Below are 19,336 nucleotides of genomic sequence, written 5' to 3'. Positions count from 1 at the left end.
AAGCCTCAAACTGGAGCTTCCAGAAACTTCTTTATATTGAGGCTGGTTTGAGAGAAAGGGGATTCTGCCTGCACTCAGATAGATACAAGATTTCTGAAACTCCTGAAAGCTGCTGTCCTCATTCTTCAGTGTTATTTTCTGGTACAACACAGAGGAACAAAGACAATTGCAGTGCCTGAAGTGCCCAGTGGGAAATGTGAGGTGCCTGAGATTTTTGTGGTGAGCTTTGATGCTTTGTTTTTACATATCTGTATTCCTTCACCTCCTGGGGAGGGAAGATGAAGGAAAAAGAGGAGAACTGAGGTTAATTCTCTTTCTCCCTGTTTTTTTCTGGGCCTGTGTCTTTGATACCTGGCTGTGGTGGGTGGATAGTTCTGCTGGAAGTGTGGATTTCTCCCTGTCCTTGGTCCTGCAGAGAGTCCCTAACCAGCTCCTGAGGTCTGCTGGCAGCATCCTTGGGATTTGCTGTGGTGTTTTGCAGGAGGGAGATCTCCTAAGCTCCCTGCAGTGTGGGCATGCTTAGAGGGAAGGCTTGAAAACATTAGAGAAATGGGATTTGAAAGTGAGCTTTTGTTTTGCTGGCTGTCTAAGGTGGTTCAGAGTTTAAACCTTGATCTGAGCCCAGAGCTGAAATGTTGACCATGGAGTGGCTTTGGTGTGTGCCAAATCCTCATCAGCTTTCCTGCCTGGTTGCCTTGGCCACCTTGTGTGTCAGGATTCCATTCCTGGGGAAGGAGGGGAAATAAAGGGATTGCAGATTCCTCCTCTTCCGTGCCTCTCCTGCCCTAGATCAGATATGAGGGAGCTCCTGCATCACTCTGCAGCCCTTCATCCCTAAATACCACCTGGGTACAAAGTTTAACATCCTGAACTTGTCATGATTCCCCAAAACATCCAACCTGGGTTGCTTTGGGGTCTCTTTGTGTCAGAGGTGGATGGAATGTTCTAAAGATGCATCATGTTTTGTCGATGGATGTTTCCTTCCAAGAGACCCAGGATTTCTTGGGAAATGGGCTGAAGAAGTGAGATGGAAAGGGAAAGGGCTGAGCTTTGATCTGATTTTTCATGCCTCTCTGCTCTCAGCTTGGCTTCTGCTCCAAACTCCCTGAGTGGATTTCTTTTTCCAGTTGAGTTCTTAGTCCCACTTGTTCTGTGATTTACTCTTCACGGGACTTCAGGGAAGATTCATCTTCACAACATTGGGCAGAGTCCAGCAACCATCACATAAATGAAAGCCCAGCTTGAGGACATTAGGAGAAGTTTGTAATTCTGAGTTTTACAGTGTTTCTAATATGAAAATGTTTTGGGTTTTTTTTTTTTTGTTTTTTTTTTTTTTAATTAGGGCTTTAATGACCTTGCTGCTGTGCTGCAGGTCAGTGTAATTAAACTTTCTTTGCATGGATATTTCAGAGAATTGGGAAGATACATAGACAGGCAGTTCAGAGAATGTCCATGAGTTGTGATTTTGATTTAGTAAATATACAATTAATAGACTTCAGGAGCTGTAAACCCAGTTTTTAGGGCTGCTGGTCATTAACTTACTGCTGTGGAATCCCAAGCAAAGTGAGGTCAGAATTGCTGCAGTTTCCCTTGAAACTGTAACCTTGTCTCTACAAACTGTGACATTTCAGAAATCCAGGCAGGTAAAATGGAACTGTCACGTTGATGAACATAATTGCTCCCCATTCCAGTGTGTAGCTATACATTAATTTCAGGGGAATGCTCCTGTAATAATCAGCTACTCAAATTCCACAGCTGGACCAAGAGTTGATTTTTATGCTATAAATTTCCGTGGTGCAGGTGGAGTGACACATTTTTCAGTGGCTTTATGAGCCTGTCACAGATGAAATGCCATCATAAAGCAGCTCACCACCTTCTGAATGAAGCCACAGCAGTCCATGGGCTGCAGAACATCCTGAAAATGTTTGGCTTTAAAAAGGCAGAAAGGTAAATTTTGGTTGATGCTGGATTTCAGTGCCTATGGCAGGTGGATCTGTACAAGGAGAGGCAATGTTTGGTCGTGACTGTAATAAAGGAGTGAGCAATCAGCTTTGGGAAGGAGTGTGTTTAATCTGGTGTAATTATTGTCTCCATTACAAAGTGAATTTCGCTGCCCACCAGAAGGATTCTTGATCCTAGAATCTTATCTGGCTGATTATGGATTAGAGAAAGTGATGGAAGTCTTGGACCCAGCCAGGATGAATCACAGAATCACTGAAGCTGGAAAAAACCTCCAAGACTGAGTCCAAGCTGTGCCCAATCCCCACTTTGTGACCAGCCCGGAGCGCTGAGTGCCACCTCCAGTCCTTCCTTGGACAGCTCCAGGGGTGGGCACTCACTGCCTCCCTGGACAGCCCATTCCAGTGTTTAACAACCCTTGCCATGAGGAAATTCTCCTGATGTTCAACTGAACCTCCCTTGGTACAGCTTGAGGCCATGTCCTTATGCAAAAGGACCTCCATGACCAGCAAGGGCTCCTTTGCCAGGATGGAAAATTAAAATGAGCTTTTGTGATGCTCTTCAAGGTTTCTTCCTTCTGCACTCTCATAATATGGTTTAAGTACCTGAACCTTTTTAAAAAATATGTTATTTTTAAAAAGATGTTATATCTCTGGACCTGGTTGTTCTTTCAGAAATTATTTCAAAGCTTCAAAGCATTGTTACCCCTGACCTTTCATTTTGGAAAGACTCCCTTGCCCAAAAAGCAGTATTTTGGAGTGACAGAGAATCCTCTGAACCAGAATGTGTCTACTCATGGAACCACCCCTCAGCCCTGTTTGTCTTGCCAAATCCTTCCTTTTCTCTAAAGATTTCGAGCAGTTTGGAGTGTGAGGTAGGAGCCTGCAGCTGTTGGGCTCAGGATCACGGGATGTCTTCATCTGTGAGAATTAAATTCCAGGCCCTTTGGGTTGCCAGGAGTGGTCAGAAATGTGACCTATGGTTTCTGGATCTTCCCAATAAATGGAAAGGAATTTGCCTGGGAACAGCTGGTCTGATGACTCCCAAAAGGTCAAGCTCATATTTGCATGCTTGAGGTGTCTCTTGTCAGGTTTTAGCCTGCAGTTTGAGGATGCTGAGCATCAGAAGTGCTGTTTGTGTCTGTTCCTCTCCTGCCTGCAAGCAGGCACCGCACAAGGTGTCCTTTATTCATGTGGCTGCCTGTTCATTGCACATCACCTTTGATTTCTGGGTTTTTACATCCTCTTCCCATCCTTATCTCTGCCCTGCAAATGGTGCAGAAAGCAGATGTTAGATAAGATCCCAAAGTCATTGAGAGATTTTTGTTCTTTTCATTCTGGTGATAAAGATTTTCAGTGTGGCACCAATAACCTCAAAAGCCAAGCCCTCCTTTATCTGATCCAACTCATTGGGTTTTACTTCTCTCAGCAAGGGACTGATGCTGCAAAAGTTTAGGTGGGCGTTTGGGGGCTCAGAGCAGATTCCTGTGTGGGAATTCTCTGCTCTGGAGCCTTCCAGAAAGGGCAATTTGGCAGCTCCAAGCTCTTCCAGCTGTCTCAGAGGAAAAGCATCAAGAGGGATGGTGGCACAAGCAGGCTGGAGGCTGAGGAGACTTTTCCCAGTGCATCCTCTCTGTTCTGTGGAAAAACTTGTGTTCTCCTGGAGCAACATCAGCTGCTGTCATCTCATCCTTTCTCCTGTGCATCCCCAGTGAGCTCATATCAACATCAGCCTGAAAACAGGAAGGGGAAGGGAAGCTACTTCAGAGGCTCTTAAATTCATATTCTGACACTTTAATTCTCTTTCTGGCTGCTTTGTGTTTTGGCCTGGTGTGTTTTTTCCGATGGAGATGAGAGGGGTGAGTGGATGGAAAAGAGAGGCTGTTCTTTCAGCAGGACTTGTTAAAGCAAAGCTCAGTGTAGCCATTCCTGACCTCTGGGGCTGTTTGTTTTTGTGTCCTACTGCCATGTTTTGGCTCAGGGTAGTATATTATTGATTCAAAGCTACAGCCTTAGACTTCTGTGTAGGGAAAAAAAGAAGTGCTTCATGTTTTCCTGCCCAAGACAAGAGTAGGGAAGACAAGAGATTGTCATGAAGCTCATTAGGGACACAGTCCAGAATGGCTGAAAAGTTGGTATTAAAAAGGCAGGGGTGGGGGTTTATGAACCCTGAACTTACAGTTTCTGCCTTGATCCTCTTCCAAGCTCTGGGGACTGACAAAACTGAGCAAAAGGCTTCTTGTATTTCCTGTTTTGATGATGTTAAAAATGTCTGGTGGCAATTTTGGTGCTACTTCTGGTCCCAGATGAACAGAAGAGTGTGAGTTGTGCAGAATCAAGCAACAACAGTTCGGTTACATATTGAAGGTGTGGATTGAATTTCTGCTTCTCCAGGTGAGCTAGCAGTGCCTGTGGCTGATGTGAGAAGGTTTTCAGTGCTTTACCAACGTGATTTTTGTTGTGGTTTGCCCCAGGTATTATTGGGAACAACAAAGCTATAGGGAAATACATCACGACCATGATCTTTCTGTACTTTGCCTGCCTCCTTCCATCCATTGCCTTTGGGTCCCTCAACGATGAAAATACCCGAGGAGCTATTGGTGAGTTCATCAGTTTTGTGCTTCTTAAATTTATCAGTTTTGTCCATTTGATTCCATGTATTCAAAGTGTCATTCTGGTCACAGAAAGTTCTGATAGTTTTTATTTACAGGGGGAAAACAAACCCAAAACCACAACTGAAGGATTTTTTTTTTGTAATTAAGTTCATTACTTTTGTTGAAAACCAGAAAAATTGAACACTGCTTTGGGGGTTATCATTTGACTTGGACTGATACAGATGTATGCTACTGTATTTTTGAATTATGCTGACTTAATGTAATTATTTGCACATTTTTCTTGGCACAAGATCCTGTGCTTTTGACCTGGATTTGATTGCCAGTATTGAAATCCCTGGGACAGAGCTAAACATCATCCTTTATCCCAGTTGTAGAAGCAGCTTGTGCTGCAGTCACAGTTCAAACAAGCACTGGTTAGGTCTTATAAGTGTTAAAATAAAATAAATACATTTAAAATCTATATATAAAATATAACAATACACAGAAAAAAATCCCACAGTCCACCAATTAGCTGAACATCTGGAAGCCTAAATTATGGATACGAATAAAGAGTCACTTTTTGATTTATGATTTTATTACCTCTGCACTCTTTAAACATTTCTTCTCCTCATTAGTGGTTGGTTTCTCTGCCATGTGAATGCTCCTGGATGAGGCAGGGGTTGACCCAAATCCCTGTTTTTGTTTCCATCCTCCCCAATTCCAGATGTGCGGAAGACAATTTTCGGGCAGTGCATCGGAGGGCTGCTCTACGCCCTCTTCTCGGGGCAGCCCCTGGTGGTGCTGCTGACCACAGCTCCCTTGGCCCTCTACATCAATGGTGAGTCTGCTACAGGTCTGCAGCAGGGGATTGAGGGATTGGGACTTCGGGTGGGAGCTTTGTAGAGCTTGAGTTGGGTTTGGTTGATAAATTGATGTTTAATGGCTGCTGTCAGTGAAGGGTTCTCTCCCCAGAGGGTGGTGGGGCGTGGGAACAAACTCCTCCGGGGAGTTACAGGGCACAAAGTCAAGGAGTGCTTGGACTGGGCTCTCAAGCACATCATGGGATTGGTTGTTGGGGTGTCCTGTGTGGGGCCAGGAGTTGGCTCGATGATCCTTGGGGGGGTCCCTTCCAGTTCAGGATATTCTGGGATTCTGCAAAACCTCAATCAAATTCCTCCCCTTTCCATCACCATCAGAATATCCCAAGTTGGAAGGGACCCACGGGGATCGTCGAGACCAGCTCCTGGTTTAGTTAAAATTTTTGCAGAGAATTTTTTTTTTTTCTTTTCATGAAAATAAGCATTTCTTCAGCCTCAATGAGGAAATCTGTTTAAGTAATGGTTTTCTCATGTGGATGTATTTAACCAGTTTGAGACAAAGTTTTTTGGGTTTGTTGAGTTTTGGATTTTTTTTTTTAATCAATGTTTTAAAGTATCATCAGCAGCTTTCCAGGTACTGCAAGATGATGTCAATGAACCAGAGATCAGCCAAAAGAACAAACTCAATGTGTGTGGGGATAATCAGAGGATGGGCTAGGACCAGCTGGAAAGAGCAGCTGTGAGACCCCTTGATTAAGAGCATCCCAAAATGTCAGCGAGAGCAAATTCCACGGGCTTTTGTGGCCTCAATCCCTAGGAAAAACGCTTTGAGCAGTATGGGGGGGAATATTTTTCCAAGTGTCTCTCCCCATTTCTCATGATGGAAGGGGAGAACAGTTTGAGTTGATCCAGTGTCCCTCTGGAAGTGCAGGAATATGGATTTTTAATGGTATTTGGAATAAATCCGTTGGGGTGAAGCCTTGAAATTGGTTCTTTTTGGCCTGGAGCAGATGGGAATCACTGGGTGGCAGTGACAGGAGTTGATTGTGACACATGAATGCTTCACTTTTGCAGTCATCCAAGGAATCTGTGACGACTACAACTTGGATTTCAGTGCTTTCTATGCCTGGATTGGACTCTGGAACAGCTTTTTCCTTGTGATCTACTCCCTCTTTAATTTCAGCCTCCTGATGAAGCTCTTTAAAAGGTAGCTATTTTCAAGAAGTCATATTTTGATCAGATTATTCTTCAAATGGAAAAATTACACATTCCACGAGCTCCTTAATTACGAACTTGCTGCAAAATGTATTTTGTGAGATGAGGAAAGTATCATTTTGGCTTATTGTTCCAGCTTGAAAGAAGTTCTCTGATTTACTGGGTTTTGTTTCTAAGTTGGAGCCTAACTCAAACTGGTATATTTTCATGTAAATTGATGAATATGCTGCTTTTTCTTTGAACAGAGTTGAATGCAGCTCTATTAATTCCTGGGCTTTTTCCACAGGTCAACAGAAGAAATAATTGCACTTTTTATATCCATCACATTTGTGCTTGATGCCATCAAAGGCATTGTTAAAGGTAAGTCTTGCAACAGTGTTTTTCAGAGCAGATCTCTGCTTTGCTGCCTTGTCAAAGGCAATCACAAGGCTGCAAAAATGTGTGATGTTTGCTTGTTCTGTGTTCAAAGTCTTCAGGGAAAAAAAATCAGTGTGTGTGAGATGGAAGCAGCCCTTTGTCAGCAATTTACCTGGGTGTGCAGAATTTTTAGCAGCTCTAATTTCTGTTGGTTGAGACAGAATTGGTTTCTAAGCTTTCACCAAATGGAGAAAGCATTATGTTATTGATGTGAGAGCCTTCTCCTGATTCCAGTTTGGTTTTGAATGGTCCTGGCAAAAAAAAAAAAACCAACAATTTAAATGCAGTGTATGGAGTCCTTATTCCTTGACACATTATTCAGACTCTGTGGAGGGGAGTTGAAAGATGGGTTGAGATTTCCTGGTCTTCCCTGAGCTCTGAGACCCTTCTTTAATGTCACTACAAGGACTGCAGTGCCTCCAGCACCTTCCTGAAGCTCCTCTGCCCTTTCCAGCCGCTTGGTTTTCCCATTTCTGGGTTAAATTCTAAATCTTTGTGGAGAGCCTTGGGGTTTAACAGATTCCTCTGACGCTTCTCTCCCTCCCCACAGGGATTGGCAGGAGGTATTTGAGAAGGTGAATCACAGTAGCAGAAATACCTTGTGAGTGGCAGCATTTCTGTTCATCCCAGCGAGGAGTTGGACAATGCCCCATTCCTTGATTTTTATGACCTGTTGTCCAACATCCCAGAGTTTGGGCTATCCTTTGAAATCCTTCAGGATACACCCAAGCACACTCTTTGTTTTTAAGATACTCAGGCTTGCAAGGGAATGCTTTCCAAGAGACTTGACACTGCAGGGCAATTTGAAGTGAGATACTTTCTCGCTTCACTGGGAATCCTTAATTGCCTTGTGTGCTTTGATTGTGCAATCAGAGGGTGTTTTTTTTTTTTTTCTCTGTAGAACACCTGCATCTTTTAAATATCCTGCTTAGAGCTTGGTGAGGGAGAGGTTTTTCTGGGATAGCTGTTGACTCTGTGAGCTTTGCTGAGTGTGTGCTGTCAGTGCCCTGTCCTGGAGGCATGGGGCAGTCTCCAGGTGGTCCTCAACAGAACGTTCAGCTGCTCTGTAAAAGTTAGCAAATATTCACAAAGTTTTTGGAGCCGAGAGCTGATCTCCCATAGCAGAGGTTAAAAGTTCAGGACGCATCCACTGGTCTTGTCTGTCAGACTTTCAGGAAGATGCAAGTAAATCCTCAGAGTATTGCAGTGGGAACAGGAGAAGATGCTGTAAGACAAGGGGCAGTGGCCTTACTGACAGAAACCAGGTTTAGATCGGAAATTAGGGACAAACTCTTCCTTGTGAGGGTGGGCAGGCCGTGGCACAGGGTGCCCAGAGAAGCTGTGGCTACCCCTGGATCCCTGGAAGTGCCCAAGGCCAGGTTGGATGGGGCTTGGAGCCCATGGGGGACATGGGAGGTGTCCCTGAACGTGGGAGGAGGTGGAACAAGATGATCTTAAAGATCCTTTCCAACCAAACACGTTCTGTGATTTCATGTGTGATTAATGAACCAGTTGAATTCTCTTTGTACTTGTGAATGGATGAATTTGTAAGGAATGATGGTAATAAAGTCACACCAACACTCCTTTGCCAGCTCATGTTGGCTTCAGCTGCACCTGGGCGTGTTCAGAGCATCCACAGGTGGGACCAAAGCTGTTTCCAGACACAGGAGGGCACTGATGCTGGCAGGCACAGATCCTTAACCCTCTTAGAACCCATATTTAAAACCATGACACCGGTGCAACTCATGGCCACAGGCTCATCTTTGTCCTTCCCTGCCTGTTTTTGAGGAGGTGATGGTTCAGTGCTGCTGCCTCCTCCTCCCACTCAGATTTTTGGTTGAGCAGTTCAGTAGGAAGTGAAAGCTGATATTTTCTCTGTGCTGTTTAAATGTGTCCTGTTAGTGCCTTATCCTGCTGGCACCAGCTCTGGGCTTCCTGAGTGCCAGGGGGACAATGGCACCTCTTCCCAGATGTTTTCCCAGCCCGTTCATAGCCTTGATTTTTGTGCAAGGTACACATGCAGGAAAGGAGGGGAGGGGAACCAAAGCCGTGAGCGTTCACGCGGTCCCGGTGACACTTTGTTTTCGCTGCCTGGCCCGGCCACCGAGGCTGTGTTTGTTTGATCTTGACATCTGCACTGAGCAGGAAATGGTGGTGAGCAGGCAGAGGAAAACAAAGCCAGCTCGTGTTGTTGGAGGCTGGAGAAAGGCTCAGCCTCAGCCAGGGCACCCCCGGCTCTGCTGCTCTGTCTGGATGATGGCAACGAGGTTCACTGAGCTCTGGTGTGTAAACAAACCAGAACTGTTCAGGAATCAAATCCTTCCCAGCAAGGTGGTACAGGATGAAGGCCTTCACTCTGTGCCTTGGTGTGTTCTTGTTGCTTGAATTAAAATATAAGAGTAAAGCAAGGTTTTTTCCTCTATCCAGGAGGGACTGGAGCAATCCTGCCTGGGTTGGTGCATATAAATAGAATTGCAGCCTCAGAGATGGAGCATGGAGTGATGTAGTCAAGCTGAGCACCAAAGATCAGCCCCAAATATATTATTGCAATATATCCCAGCCCTAAATATATTATTGCAATATAGCCATATGTGGGAGCTTGAGAAAATCTACGAGACCCAAAACAAAGTCACTTGTTTGGTACCTATTCCAGTCCAGATCTTACCCAGAGGAATGCAAATCCATTCTCTGTAGTTCCTGGGTTGTTTGTGCTGCTGGTTTCTCTGATGCTCAGATGTGTCTCTAGGAGTCAGTAGCACTTAGGGTGAGCAGGCTTTTCTCCCTGGCCAGCTGTGAATTCCCAGGAAATGCTGCCAGACTCATTTTTGTCAGGACAAAAGCATCCTTTGGCGTTCAGAGCCGGAAAGTGCAAGATCTTCTAACGACCCATTCCGTGCCAGGCTGTGGGTCATGGCAGTGCCCTTGGCCCCAGTTTTACCTGTTTGCAGAGCAGGTGTGTGTGTCCTGCCAGGGCTGAGGCAGCTGGAGCCCAGAGGGAGGAAATAAAGGAGAGCAGAGCCTCTTCCACTGCACGCGATGGGGAACCTTTCTGGACCGGGGTCAGGATGGGATTGCTCCTCAATGGGAGAACCTTTCTGGAGCTTTGAGGTGATCTCCTCGCTCCTGGCTGCTCTTAGTGCAGTTTGAGAAGTTAAATTTTGAACTGTAAACCTTCTGTGATGTTTAAATTTATGTACAGATATATTGAATGTCTCTTGCGGCCTCCATGCCACACTGACCTCATCCACTTGTGGAATGCCCAGACTCCTTTTAAAGCACCTTTAAATCCTTCCAAAGATGGTGCAAGAAAGATCATTACTGCATTTCAAATGGCTTCTTGGCTGAACTCGGGGCATTTTACACTGGGGTGAGCTCCAAAGCAGCAGTAACACAACCTGGGCTTCAGCCAGACTCAAGGTGGTTGCAAATACCAGTTGTGCTGCACAAGAACATTCAAAGTTTCTTCTCAAATATTCAGCATTAGTTTGTCTTCCCTGCTTTCCCTGTGGCCACTGCAGATGGAAAAGCTGAAGTGTTTGGGGCTTTCAGAACCCAGATTATTATTTGAGAGTGAGGGAAATGTTAGGAGGTGCATTTTAGCCTAAGCTTCAGGTGGTTGTGTTTTTCCTAGAGAGGATGGTCTTGCCCTGAAGTTCTCTATGCAAAGTTTGCAGGGGTATTTTGACCAAAATGAAGAAAGGTAGTGAGACTGCAAAGCTCTGACGTGGTGGTTTCCATGATCCTGTATTTCCCATGAGTACAGGGAAGTGTGGATGCTGCATGTTGCCATTTGAGCACTGAGGCTTCAAAGCCCAACTCCCATCTTTTGGTTGTACTTGCTCCTTCAGGCTATTCTTCCCCAAAGAGGTTAAATGATCCCAAAATTATCCCAAAACCATATTTATACACTTGGAGCCAGCCAGCAACATAGAAATGGGAACACAGTAAATGCTTAAGAGCAAGAGGGTCTTTACAGCTGTCCATTCCTTATATAAATGCCTTTGAGCTGATCTAAAACATTTGTGGACAGTTCCAGGGGCTTTACTGGGTGTTTTGCTTGTGCAGGTTTACTTCAGGCCTGTAACTCTAATTTGCATTGTAAATTTAAATGTTCTGCCAGGTTTTGCATATCATCAACACTTACCTCTAAATTCTGGACTAGCCTTGGAAGGAAAATAATTAGTGTACACTGTGTAATCCACTTAAGGATCTGTGCAGCCTGGCTGCTCTTAGTGTTTCCAAAGAATCCTGATGGAATTTGTTTACCAGGCTGCTGAAAGCAGGTGTCTAGATAGAAATATTTATGTGTGTATGTAACAGCAGTGCTTCCAGTGTTGGGAACAAAACCACATAATTAGCACTGGAAGTCCTTGCAGTGTTGCTTTTTAGATTAATTTAACTCCTACCTGTTAAAGTAAGTGAAAAATCAATTTGTGAAGCACTGGCTTCCTACGAGCAACAGCTCTGATTTCTCTCTGCAGGCTTGAGAGGCAGAGCTGGTGAAGCATGAAGTTAATACTTCGTGGTCAAGCAAGAAACCCACTTTATTTTACTTGCTTTGATTGTCACATTCCTCTCCTAACGCTTGCCTGTTGGTTGTTTGTGCAGTTTTTAAGAAATATTACCACCATGAGCACGCAGGAGATGGAAAATCACAGGCTGATGCTATCCCAGGCCTCGGCATCAACACCACCTTCTTGATGAACTCCTCAGTGAGCGAGAACCAGACTTGCACTCACGACGGGCACTACGGGCGTGAGACCGCCGTCCTCAGCCTCATGTTGATGTTGGGAACCCTTTGGCTCGGCCACACCCTCTATCAGTTCAAGAAAAGGTTTGTTTAGAGCTCAGACTGCTGGTTATTTCATGTTCTCTCTGAGGGAGTCATTAACAGCTTAGATCTTAATTCACAGATTGACCAGGTTGGAAGAGACCTTCAAGATCATCGAGTCCAACCCTACACCTCAACTAAACCCTGGCACCCAGTGCCACATCCAGGCTTGTTTTAAACACTTCCAGGGATGATGACTCCACCACCTCCCCGGGCAGACCATTCCAGTATTTTATCACTCATTCTGTGAAAAACTTTTTCCTACTATCCAGCCTGTATTTCCCTTGATGCAGCTTGAGACTGTGTCCTCTGGTTCTGTCAGTTGCTGTCTGGTGAAAGAAACCAACTCCCACCTGTCTACAACCACCTTTCAGGAGCTGTAGAGAGTGATAAGGTCACCCCTGAGTCTCTTTTTCTCCAGGATGAGCACACCCAGCTCCCTCAGTTGTTCCTCAGAGGGTTTGTGTTCCAAGCCCCTCACCAGCCTCGTTGTCCCCTCTGGATGTGCTCAATTATCTCAACATCCTTCCCAAACTGAGGGGCCCAGAACTGGACACAGCACTCAAGATGCAGCCTCACCAATTCTGCAACCCAAGAAAATCAGGTGGAAGCCAAAGGCAGGGATGAACTTGCCAGGGCCACCTGGAAAATATTCCCAGCAGAACAAAATGTTCACTCAGTGGACGATGCCCTTCTGTCTTCAGTTTGACCTCACAAGGGACTTTCTAAAAAACCTTTGGGTTCCCAATTCACATTGGAATCCCTGTATCTCCTTCCAAACAGGCATTGAACCATTTTGCTGGGCAAAAATTCCTGATGGTGCAGGCAGGTCTACTGGGAATGTACCTTCAGTGTGCTCCTGGGACTCAAACACCGACTCTAATTTGGGGTTTGCTCCTATTGCTCTTAAAACTCTTCATTTGAGATGCAGGAAGCAATTAACGTAAAGTGGAAATGAGACACAAATTGGTGCTTGCAGGCCTTTTTTTTTTTTTTTCTAGCTTGCATCTTATTTTCTTGTTTCTTTGTGTTTTGCTTCTGCATTCATCAACCTTCAAAGGCTGTAGGTTCCAGAAGATTTAGGGCTGAGTGAAAGACTTAATTCGTCACTCCAAGTATCTCTTCAGAATTGCAAGATGGGACTGAATTTTCACTTCTAAAGCATTAAATGTTGTCTGGATTGTCCTGACAGTGGGGTGCTGATGGGAATTTTTTGTCTTTTGCAGCCCATATTTGCACGCGAGGGTACGTGAAATTCTGTCCGACTGTGCCTTACCCATTTCAGTCCTGACCTTCTCTGTTGTGGGTTCCTATATCTTCAAGGAAATTGAAAGTAAGTTCTTGTTTTGTTATCTGTAATACTGGGATTTATGAAAGAGAGAAGTGAAATCCTAGAAGAGTTTTGCTAATAAATAAAGTTCTTCCATATAATTTCACAAATACTGCGTGTACCGCCCTCCAAGGGCTCAGATTTCCTCACCATTAGATTTATGTCATTCAAAACCCTGATTAAATGAGGCTGGGGCAAGAAAAATTATCCAGATGTGTCTTTTCAATGAGTTTGAGGTGTGTGTCACAATTAGGGAGATGACCAATTTCTGGCAAAGAACAAAGGGCAGAGTAATCAGCAGGCAGGAAGGGTTGTTGCCAGTCATATCAACATGGAGTTGGTCATCCCAGTTTGTCCTCTTTGTCTCCAGTTTGTTTTCCTAATTTAGGTGAAATGGTGCAGAGCATCTGGGCAGCTCTAAGTTACACAAGGAAATCTAAAAATGAGACACCATTCATTGGCCAGATAGATCAACTTTTCCATATCAGGAAGCGATAATGGGGACAGGAATTGCATTGTCCTGCAGTGACGTGAGCGGGTGATGTGAGGAAATGTATGGAAACAAATAAGAAATGGCTTTTTTTTTTTTAATTGTGATGGCCATTCCATCCAGTTGGATTGCAAAATGTTGCGTGGCCATGTGTGATTTATCCCTAGCCATGGATTGCTTCCAATGGCAGCAGTTTTGATTTAGATTTTATACTAAAATGCTTTGCACAGCTTGTTGGAGATGAGGAAGTTCTCAAATGCCTCTGTGGGTTGATGAGCTGAGCATTATGGTGCTGGTTAGAAATAATGGCTTCCTCATCTAAAAACATGTTGCATCTGTGGAAAACAAGTTTCCCTCTTTTGTTTTGCTCCAATTTCTGTAATGCCTCACTAGGACTAGCAGTGGTCTGTCCCATCAGGATGGCAGCCAAGTCGTAAGTGGATGGAGGAAAAAAATAAACCAAACCAGCCAGATGGAGCCATCTTCCATGGCCTCCAGGCTTCCACATGCCAGAGCATCACGCCTGCCTTCCTGCTTGCTTCCCAGTACTTCGTGGTGTGGGTGTAAAACGTTGATGGTTGGATAAGAAGGTGCCTCCTAACGTCCTTCCCCTCCTCTTTGCAGTGTCCAAATTTAACTACAACGCCTCTGACAGCTTGTTTGTGCTGGCCCCTGTGCAGTCCCTGTCCATCGGGTCGGTGATGAGCGCCATGGGACTGGGATTTCTCCTCTCCATGCTCTTCTTCATCGAGCAGAACATCGTCGCGTCCCTCGCCAACGCCCCGGAGAACAGGTAACGCCTGCAGTGCTGCTTTTCCCTCTGTGGAGGGATGTCCCTGGGTCTGTCACCACCACTGCTAGCCCAAAGCTTGTCTGAACGTCAGAAATGTATTCAGGATGTGTTTCTAAGAATTCCTGTTGTCACAGGTGGAGGTAACTCTGCTGCTTAACTCCTCACCAGCCCCAAAGCCCGGTGTTGTGGCAGTGAGCCAAATCCGTGAATCCTCAATGAGCTCATCACCTCAACCTGTTTGTTCTTTGCTCTCTGCCCAACACCATTGTTTGTCACCTAAAACTCTCAAGGCATTTTTCAGGAAGAGTTTGGGAGACAAGAGGTGGCGTAGTGAATGTGAAGTGGATATTTTGTACAGTTTGAGGTCTTTGGATGCACCTCAAGGTATTTAGGGAGTGTCTGACACATGTGGACACTTGCACTGCTCTTGCAGTACAGAGAATTTCTTGAAAAATGAGAAGTCAATGACCTACATAAATGTTGTAGCACAATGTGCTGCAGCTGAGCATCAGGAGTGTTTGGAGTTGGCAAATTCCAACTGAAAAAAGGTGGAAGTGCAATAAAACAATATGTCCAAGTCTCACTTATGTGCAAACTTGAGATGTTGCACTATTAAAATATTCCCTCTGATGTTTTTGTGCCAACTGCAATCAGATGTGATGTCAAGAATGAACGTGGATGACTTTTTTTCCAGGGAAACTACCATGTCTCTGAGGATTTTTTGCTAATGTGATGCGTGGGAGGGTTCTCTCCTTGCATAATACCCATTAGCATTCTCCATGTTGTAGCTGGAGTGACACAGTATTAGGAGAGAGGAGACAAGCTCAAATTCAGCTACACTAATTTAGTTTCCTTTGACCACCTCTTATCTCTATTATATCCCTTTAAGTGTTGCATAAATCTGTATGTAAGTGGGTCATCTCTTGGCTAAGATGAATTTCTTCTTCACTTTTGGTATTTTCCACTAGAATGTCTTTAAGGAATATAAAATATTCTTTGGAGTTTTTCAGAGTGTTTTTCAAAGCAGCTCGATACAGGGCTGAGCTGATCAGGTGTTGGGGCAGGGATGTTGGGGCAGGAATTTTTAGAGTTGTAAAAACTAGGACTTGACACCATTTGTTTGTGGTGCCATCACAGACACCTTGCACTATCCCAGGTTGCTCCAATCCCCGTCCAATGTGCCCTTGGACTCTTCCAAGAGTGGGGCAGCCACAGCTTCTCTGGGCAATCTGTGCCAGGGCCTCACCACCCATACAAGGAAGGATTATTTTCTAATATCTCACCTAAATCTACTCTTTGTTTGAGTCCATTCTCCCTTGTCCTTGTAAAATCTTTCCCCATCATTCTTGTAGCTCCCTTCAGGTCCTGGAAGGCTGCAATTAGGTCACCCCAAAGCCTTTTCTTCTCCAGGCTAAACAATCCCAATTCTCTTAGCCCTTCCTCACAGCAGAAGTGCTCCATCCCTCCGATAATCTTAGTGGCCTCCTCTGGATTAATTCCAAGAGGTTGATGTCCTTAAAGCCTTCTGAAAAGAATGGGGAGGACAACAAACAATGACCCTGAGGGTGCTGAAGGTGCCTTTGCTCAGAGAAATCAGCACGTGAGCAGGGGCTGTGTTTCCAAAGCGTGAGCCAACGCAGGAAACGCGTTTGCAATCCCACCCTTCCTGCCAGCACCTTCCAGAGGCACTGCAGGGTAGACACCTACCTGACCCACTCACCCCACAGCCTCCTCAGTCAATGGAGGGGGACACTCCCAGTGGGAGCAGGCTTTTGTCCCAAAACAAGCCCCACCCAAGATTTCTGCTGCCCAAACAATGGCTTTGATCTTCGTGTGCCTCGTGTCCAGGAGCATCGTGGATGGCTCCAAGTCTGTGCTGAGGTGTTCACTGGAGCTTGTTTGGGTGGCACTGACACATCTAAATGATGCTGCCTTTCCAGCTGGTGGTGCCCAGAGAGAATTCAGCTGATCCCCCGTGTTGTGTGAGGATGTCAAGTGCTCCAGTGGCAGAGATACAGCCTTAGACCTTTCAGTGAGGGTTTAAGGTCTGAGGGCTGAATCCTTCCCCAGCTTTTTTTCTAAACTTTACTCATACTATCTCAGCAGTTGGTACAAGATAGGAATATTCAGGAAAGCAGCAGACCTTGGAAAAAATTTCAAGGTTAAAGTAGATGTGAGTTCAATCTTGATGCTGCTTTCTGCACAGTGGGTGTGCTCATACTCCTCAGTGAAGGCTGTCAGATTCCCTGTCCCCTAAAAAATAAAACAGGGAGGCTCTGCAGCATTTGATGAACTTAGGAGCAAATTTCCTTGGTTGGCTACCAACCTTTTGGTATGTGTTGCCCAGAGAAGCTGTGGCTGTCCTCCCTAGAAGTGTCCAAGGAGATGTAGGATGGGATTTGGAGCAACTTGGAGTAGTGAAAGGTGTCCCTGCCCATGGCAGGGTGTTGGAACTGGATGATCTTTAAGGTTCCTTCCAACCCAAACTGTTCTGTGATCCATTCCATGATTCTGTGACTACCAAGGAGGAGCTGAAGTTTAATGAATTCCTGTCCCATTTTCTTATCATGCAGTAGCAATTACATAATTAGGGGATTACTGCAGCATACCAAGCACGTGTTCTGCTCGTGGGGAAGGAGAGAGATGAGGGTTGCCAACCAGAAACTTCAGTGTCAGTACTTTGACAACAAATGCTCAGGATTTTATCCACTCCCTCTGTGGACTCTGCGAGCAAACACACACGTGGATTTTGTGTAGACTCTGCAATAAATGTAGGAGAAAAACGCTGATGAAATTTTCATGGGCTGTTACTTTAGCGGGCTGCCTTTCTGCTCAGAGTTGTTCTTTCCAGATGACAAGAGCTTTGGGGAGCAAACTATCACATTTCACTCCTTAGTGCTGGCACCACGCACGCGGTAAATCCAGAGGTGTGAAATCTCTGTGTGTGTTCAACAAAGGCAGCCTGTAGGGTTTGCACCAGATGTAACCAGGTGTAACTGCTGTCCCCAACCCCTTGTTCCAGGCTGGTGAAGGGCACAGCCTATCACTGGGACCTGCTGCTGGTGGCACTGATCAACACGGGGCTGTCGGTCTTCGGCCTGCCCTGGATCCACGCGGCCTTCCCGCATTCCCCCATGCACGTCCGGGCCCTGGCCTACGTGGAGGAGAGGGTGGAGAGTGGACACATCTATGAGACGTAAGTAGATCTCTTTGGATTCATTGGTGGCTTCCCAATCCTTTGGGAACAGTGGGTTTGCGTGGTTGGGGTGTTGGGTGTTGCATTCCAGATATGAAAGTGACGGGAAGGTGCACCCAGGGAATCTTGATTTGGCTTCGTCCCCTTCACTCCAGCACTCAAATTCATGCTCTGGCCAGTGGCAGCATCCTACAGGGATCCCACCCACTCCATTGCAAACTCTCCTCTGGAAAAGTCAGCCAAGGCCATTTTCAGTTTCAGCCTTGTGGAAAGCTGAGGAGATGCTTTGGCCGGATCTCTCCGGATGCTTTCCCCAGAAAGAATCCAAAGCTGATTCACTGCCTGAAACCTGTCTGGTGGTTATTACGAAGTGGAGGAAAAATGCACCATTATTTCAGAGCTCCCATAACATCTCCCACCACATTTTGGGAAGGAGATGCTTAAATTCTCTGGGTTTTAAACAAAAACAAGTGCGAAGCCATGGCTGGGTCATGGGTTTCTATTTAAGACCAACTCTACGGCTGCTCTGAATTGAGCAATGCATTCTTATCACAAACCTATTAAAAAAAGAATTAAAAACCTTTTTCTCATGAAACAATCTCTGCTCTGGAGCAGATCTGGCCCATTTGACCTCAGTCTGTTGCAGTTGAGTGCTTTTGCCACAGGAGTGGTAATTTCCACTCACATACCATTAGTTTTAATTGTCCTGCCATTTTCTGCATTGCCATTTATGAAGGTGAGCCTAAGTGATCACTGACTTTGGGGGATGGAGTGGGTCTGTCCTAATCTCAGTCTTGCCTTCATGCTTGTTTTGGTGCCAAATGGCCCAGCCCAGCCAGGCACAGCTGATTTTTGGGTCAGGGATGGACAGATTTCACCTTTCACATCTGGAAATTGTTGAGTTCTGCTGCTCCCTGTAACTCTTCTACAGATCTTTTCCTGGGAGATCAGTCCCTTGGGTTTGTATTCCCATTAGGATATGTTGCTATTGGTTGTTTCCACAACTGTATCTCTCTTGAATAAATGTTAACCCTATTTAAAGAAAAAAAATCAACTTTGAAATGTGAGTTCTGTAGGGTTTTAATCAGTGCCCTTGCTCCTCATGTCCATGATCTGCTCTGGGATACCTCCACTCTCTGTTTCTTTGAGAGATGCAGAACTCACACTTTGAAACCCATGTGCCAAACCTCCCTCCTGCATCTCCTGTTGTCACTTTTAATATCCAAGTGCCTCTTTTTCCTGTTTGTCCAGTCTTGATTCTGTATTCTGGCTTTGCTTTGGCAAAGCCAAGTCCCCTGCCTGAACTAATTCCTGCACTTCTCCTCTCCTCCTTCACCCAGCTATCCAAAAAAAAAAAAAAGCCAGAGAGCCTTTTTGACCACTTTGACCTAAATACAGCTCCAGTGGTTATCCTGGATGGGCTGAGGGCTGCCCTGATCTCCCTGAGGGTGTTCCCTCATGGCACAGCTCTGCTCTGCTGGAGGCAAATCTGGGAACTGGATACTGGGAGTGAAAAAGGGAATGAGGGTTTCCTAGTGCTTTGAACTCCCTTTGAGACCAAAGCTTTTTGTTCTCTGCAAAGCACTGGGGCTAGAACATGAGGCTCCAAGCAATGTAGTCATCTTTTTATTTTATTTTATTTTATTTTTTTCCCCTCTTAGCCAGCTCTGCTGAAAAAGAAATGAAGCTCAATT

The 19,336-nt window shown here is 45.3% G+C and overlaps 1 protein-coding gene across 4 annotated transcripts in view; it reads left to right on the top strand.

The window, feature by feature from the left end:
- The window catches only part of SLC4A11 (solute carrier family 4 member 11), a 67,536-nt gene that overhangs the window by 36,757 nt on the left and 11,443 nt on the right, over nt 1-19,336 (top strand). For all 4 annotated transcript variants that reach the window (XM_053975358.1, XM_053975356.1, XM_053975357.1 and 1 more), the window contains 8 exons: nt 4,433-4,558; nt 5,277-5,390; nt 6,445-6,577; nt 6,872-6,945; nt 11,611-11,836; nt 13,060-13,166; nt 14,278-14,446; nt 17,469-17,642. In XM_053975358.1, coding sequence (XP_053831333.1) covers nt 4,433-4,558; nt 5,277-5,390; nt 6,445-6,577; nt 6,872-6,945; nt 11,611-11,836; nt 13,060-13,166; nt 14,278-14,446; nt 17,469-17,642 — 1,123 coding nt within the window. The remainder of the gene's footprint in view (nt 1-4,432; nt 4,559-5,276; nt 5,391-6,444; nt 6,578-6,871; nt 6,946-11,610; nt 11,837-13,059; nt 13,167-14,277; nt 14,447-17,468; nt 17,643-19,336) is intronic.

The sequence above is a fragment of the Vidua macroura genome, chromosome 4 (assembly GCF_024509145.1).
Source record: "Vidua macroura isolate BioBank_ID:100142 chromosome 4, ASM2450914v1, whole genome shotgun sequence".
Lineage (NCBI taxonomy): Eukaryota > Metazoa > Chordata > Aves > Passeriformes > Viduidae > Vidua > Vidua macroura.
The sequence above is the reverse complement of the archived record's forward strand: the minus strand, read 5'-3'. Positions and strand labels throughout refer to the sequence as shown.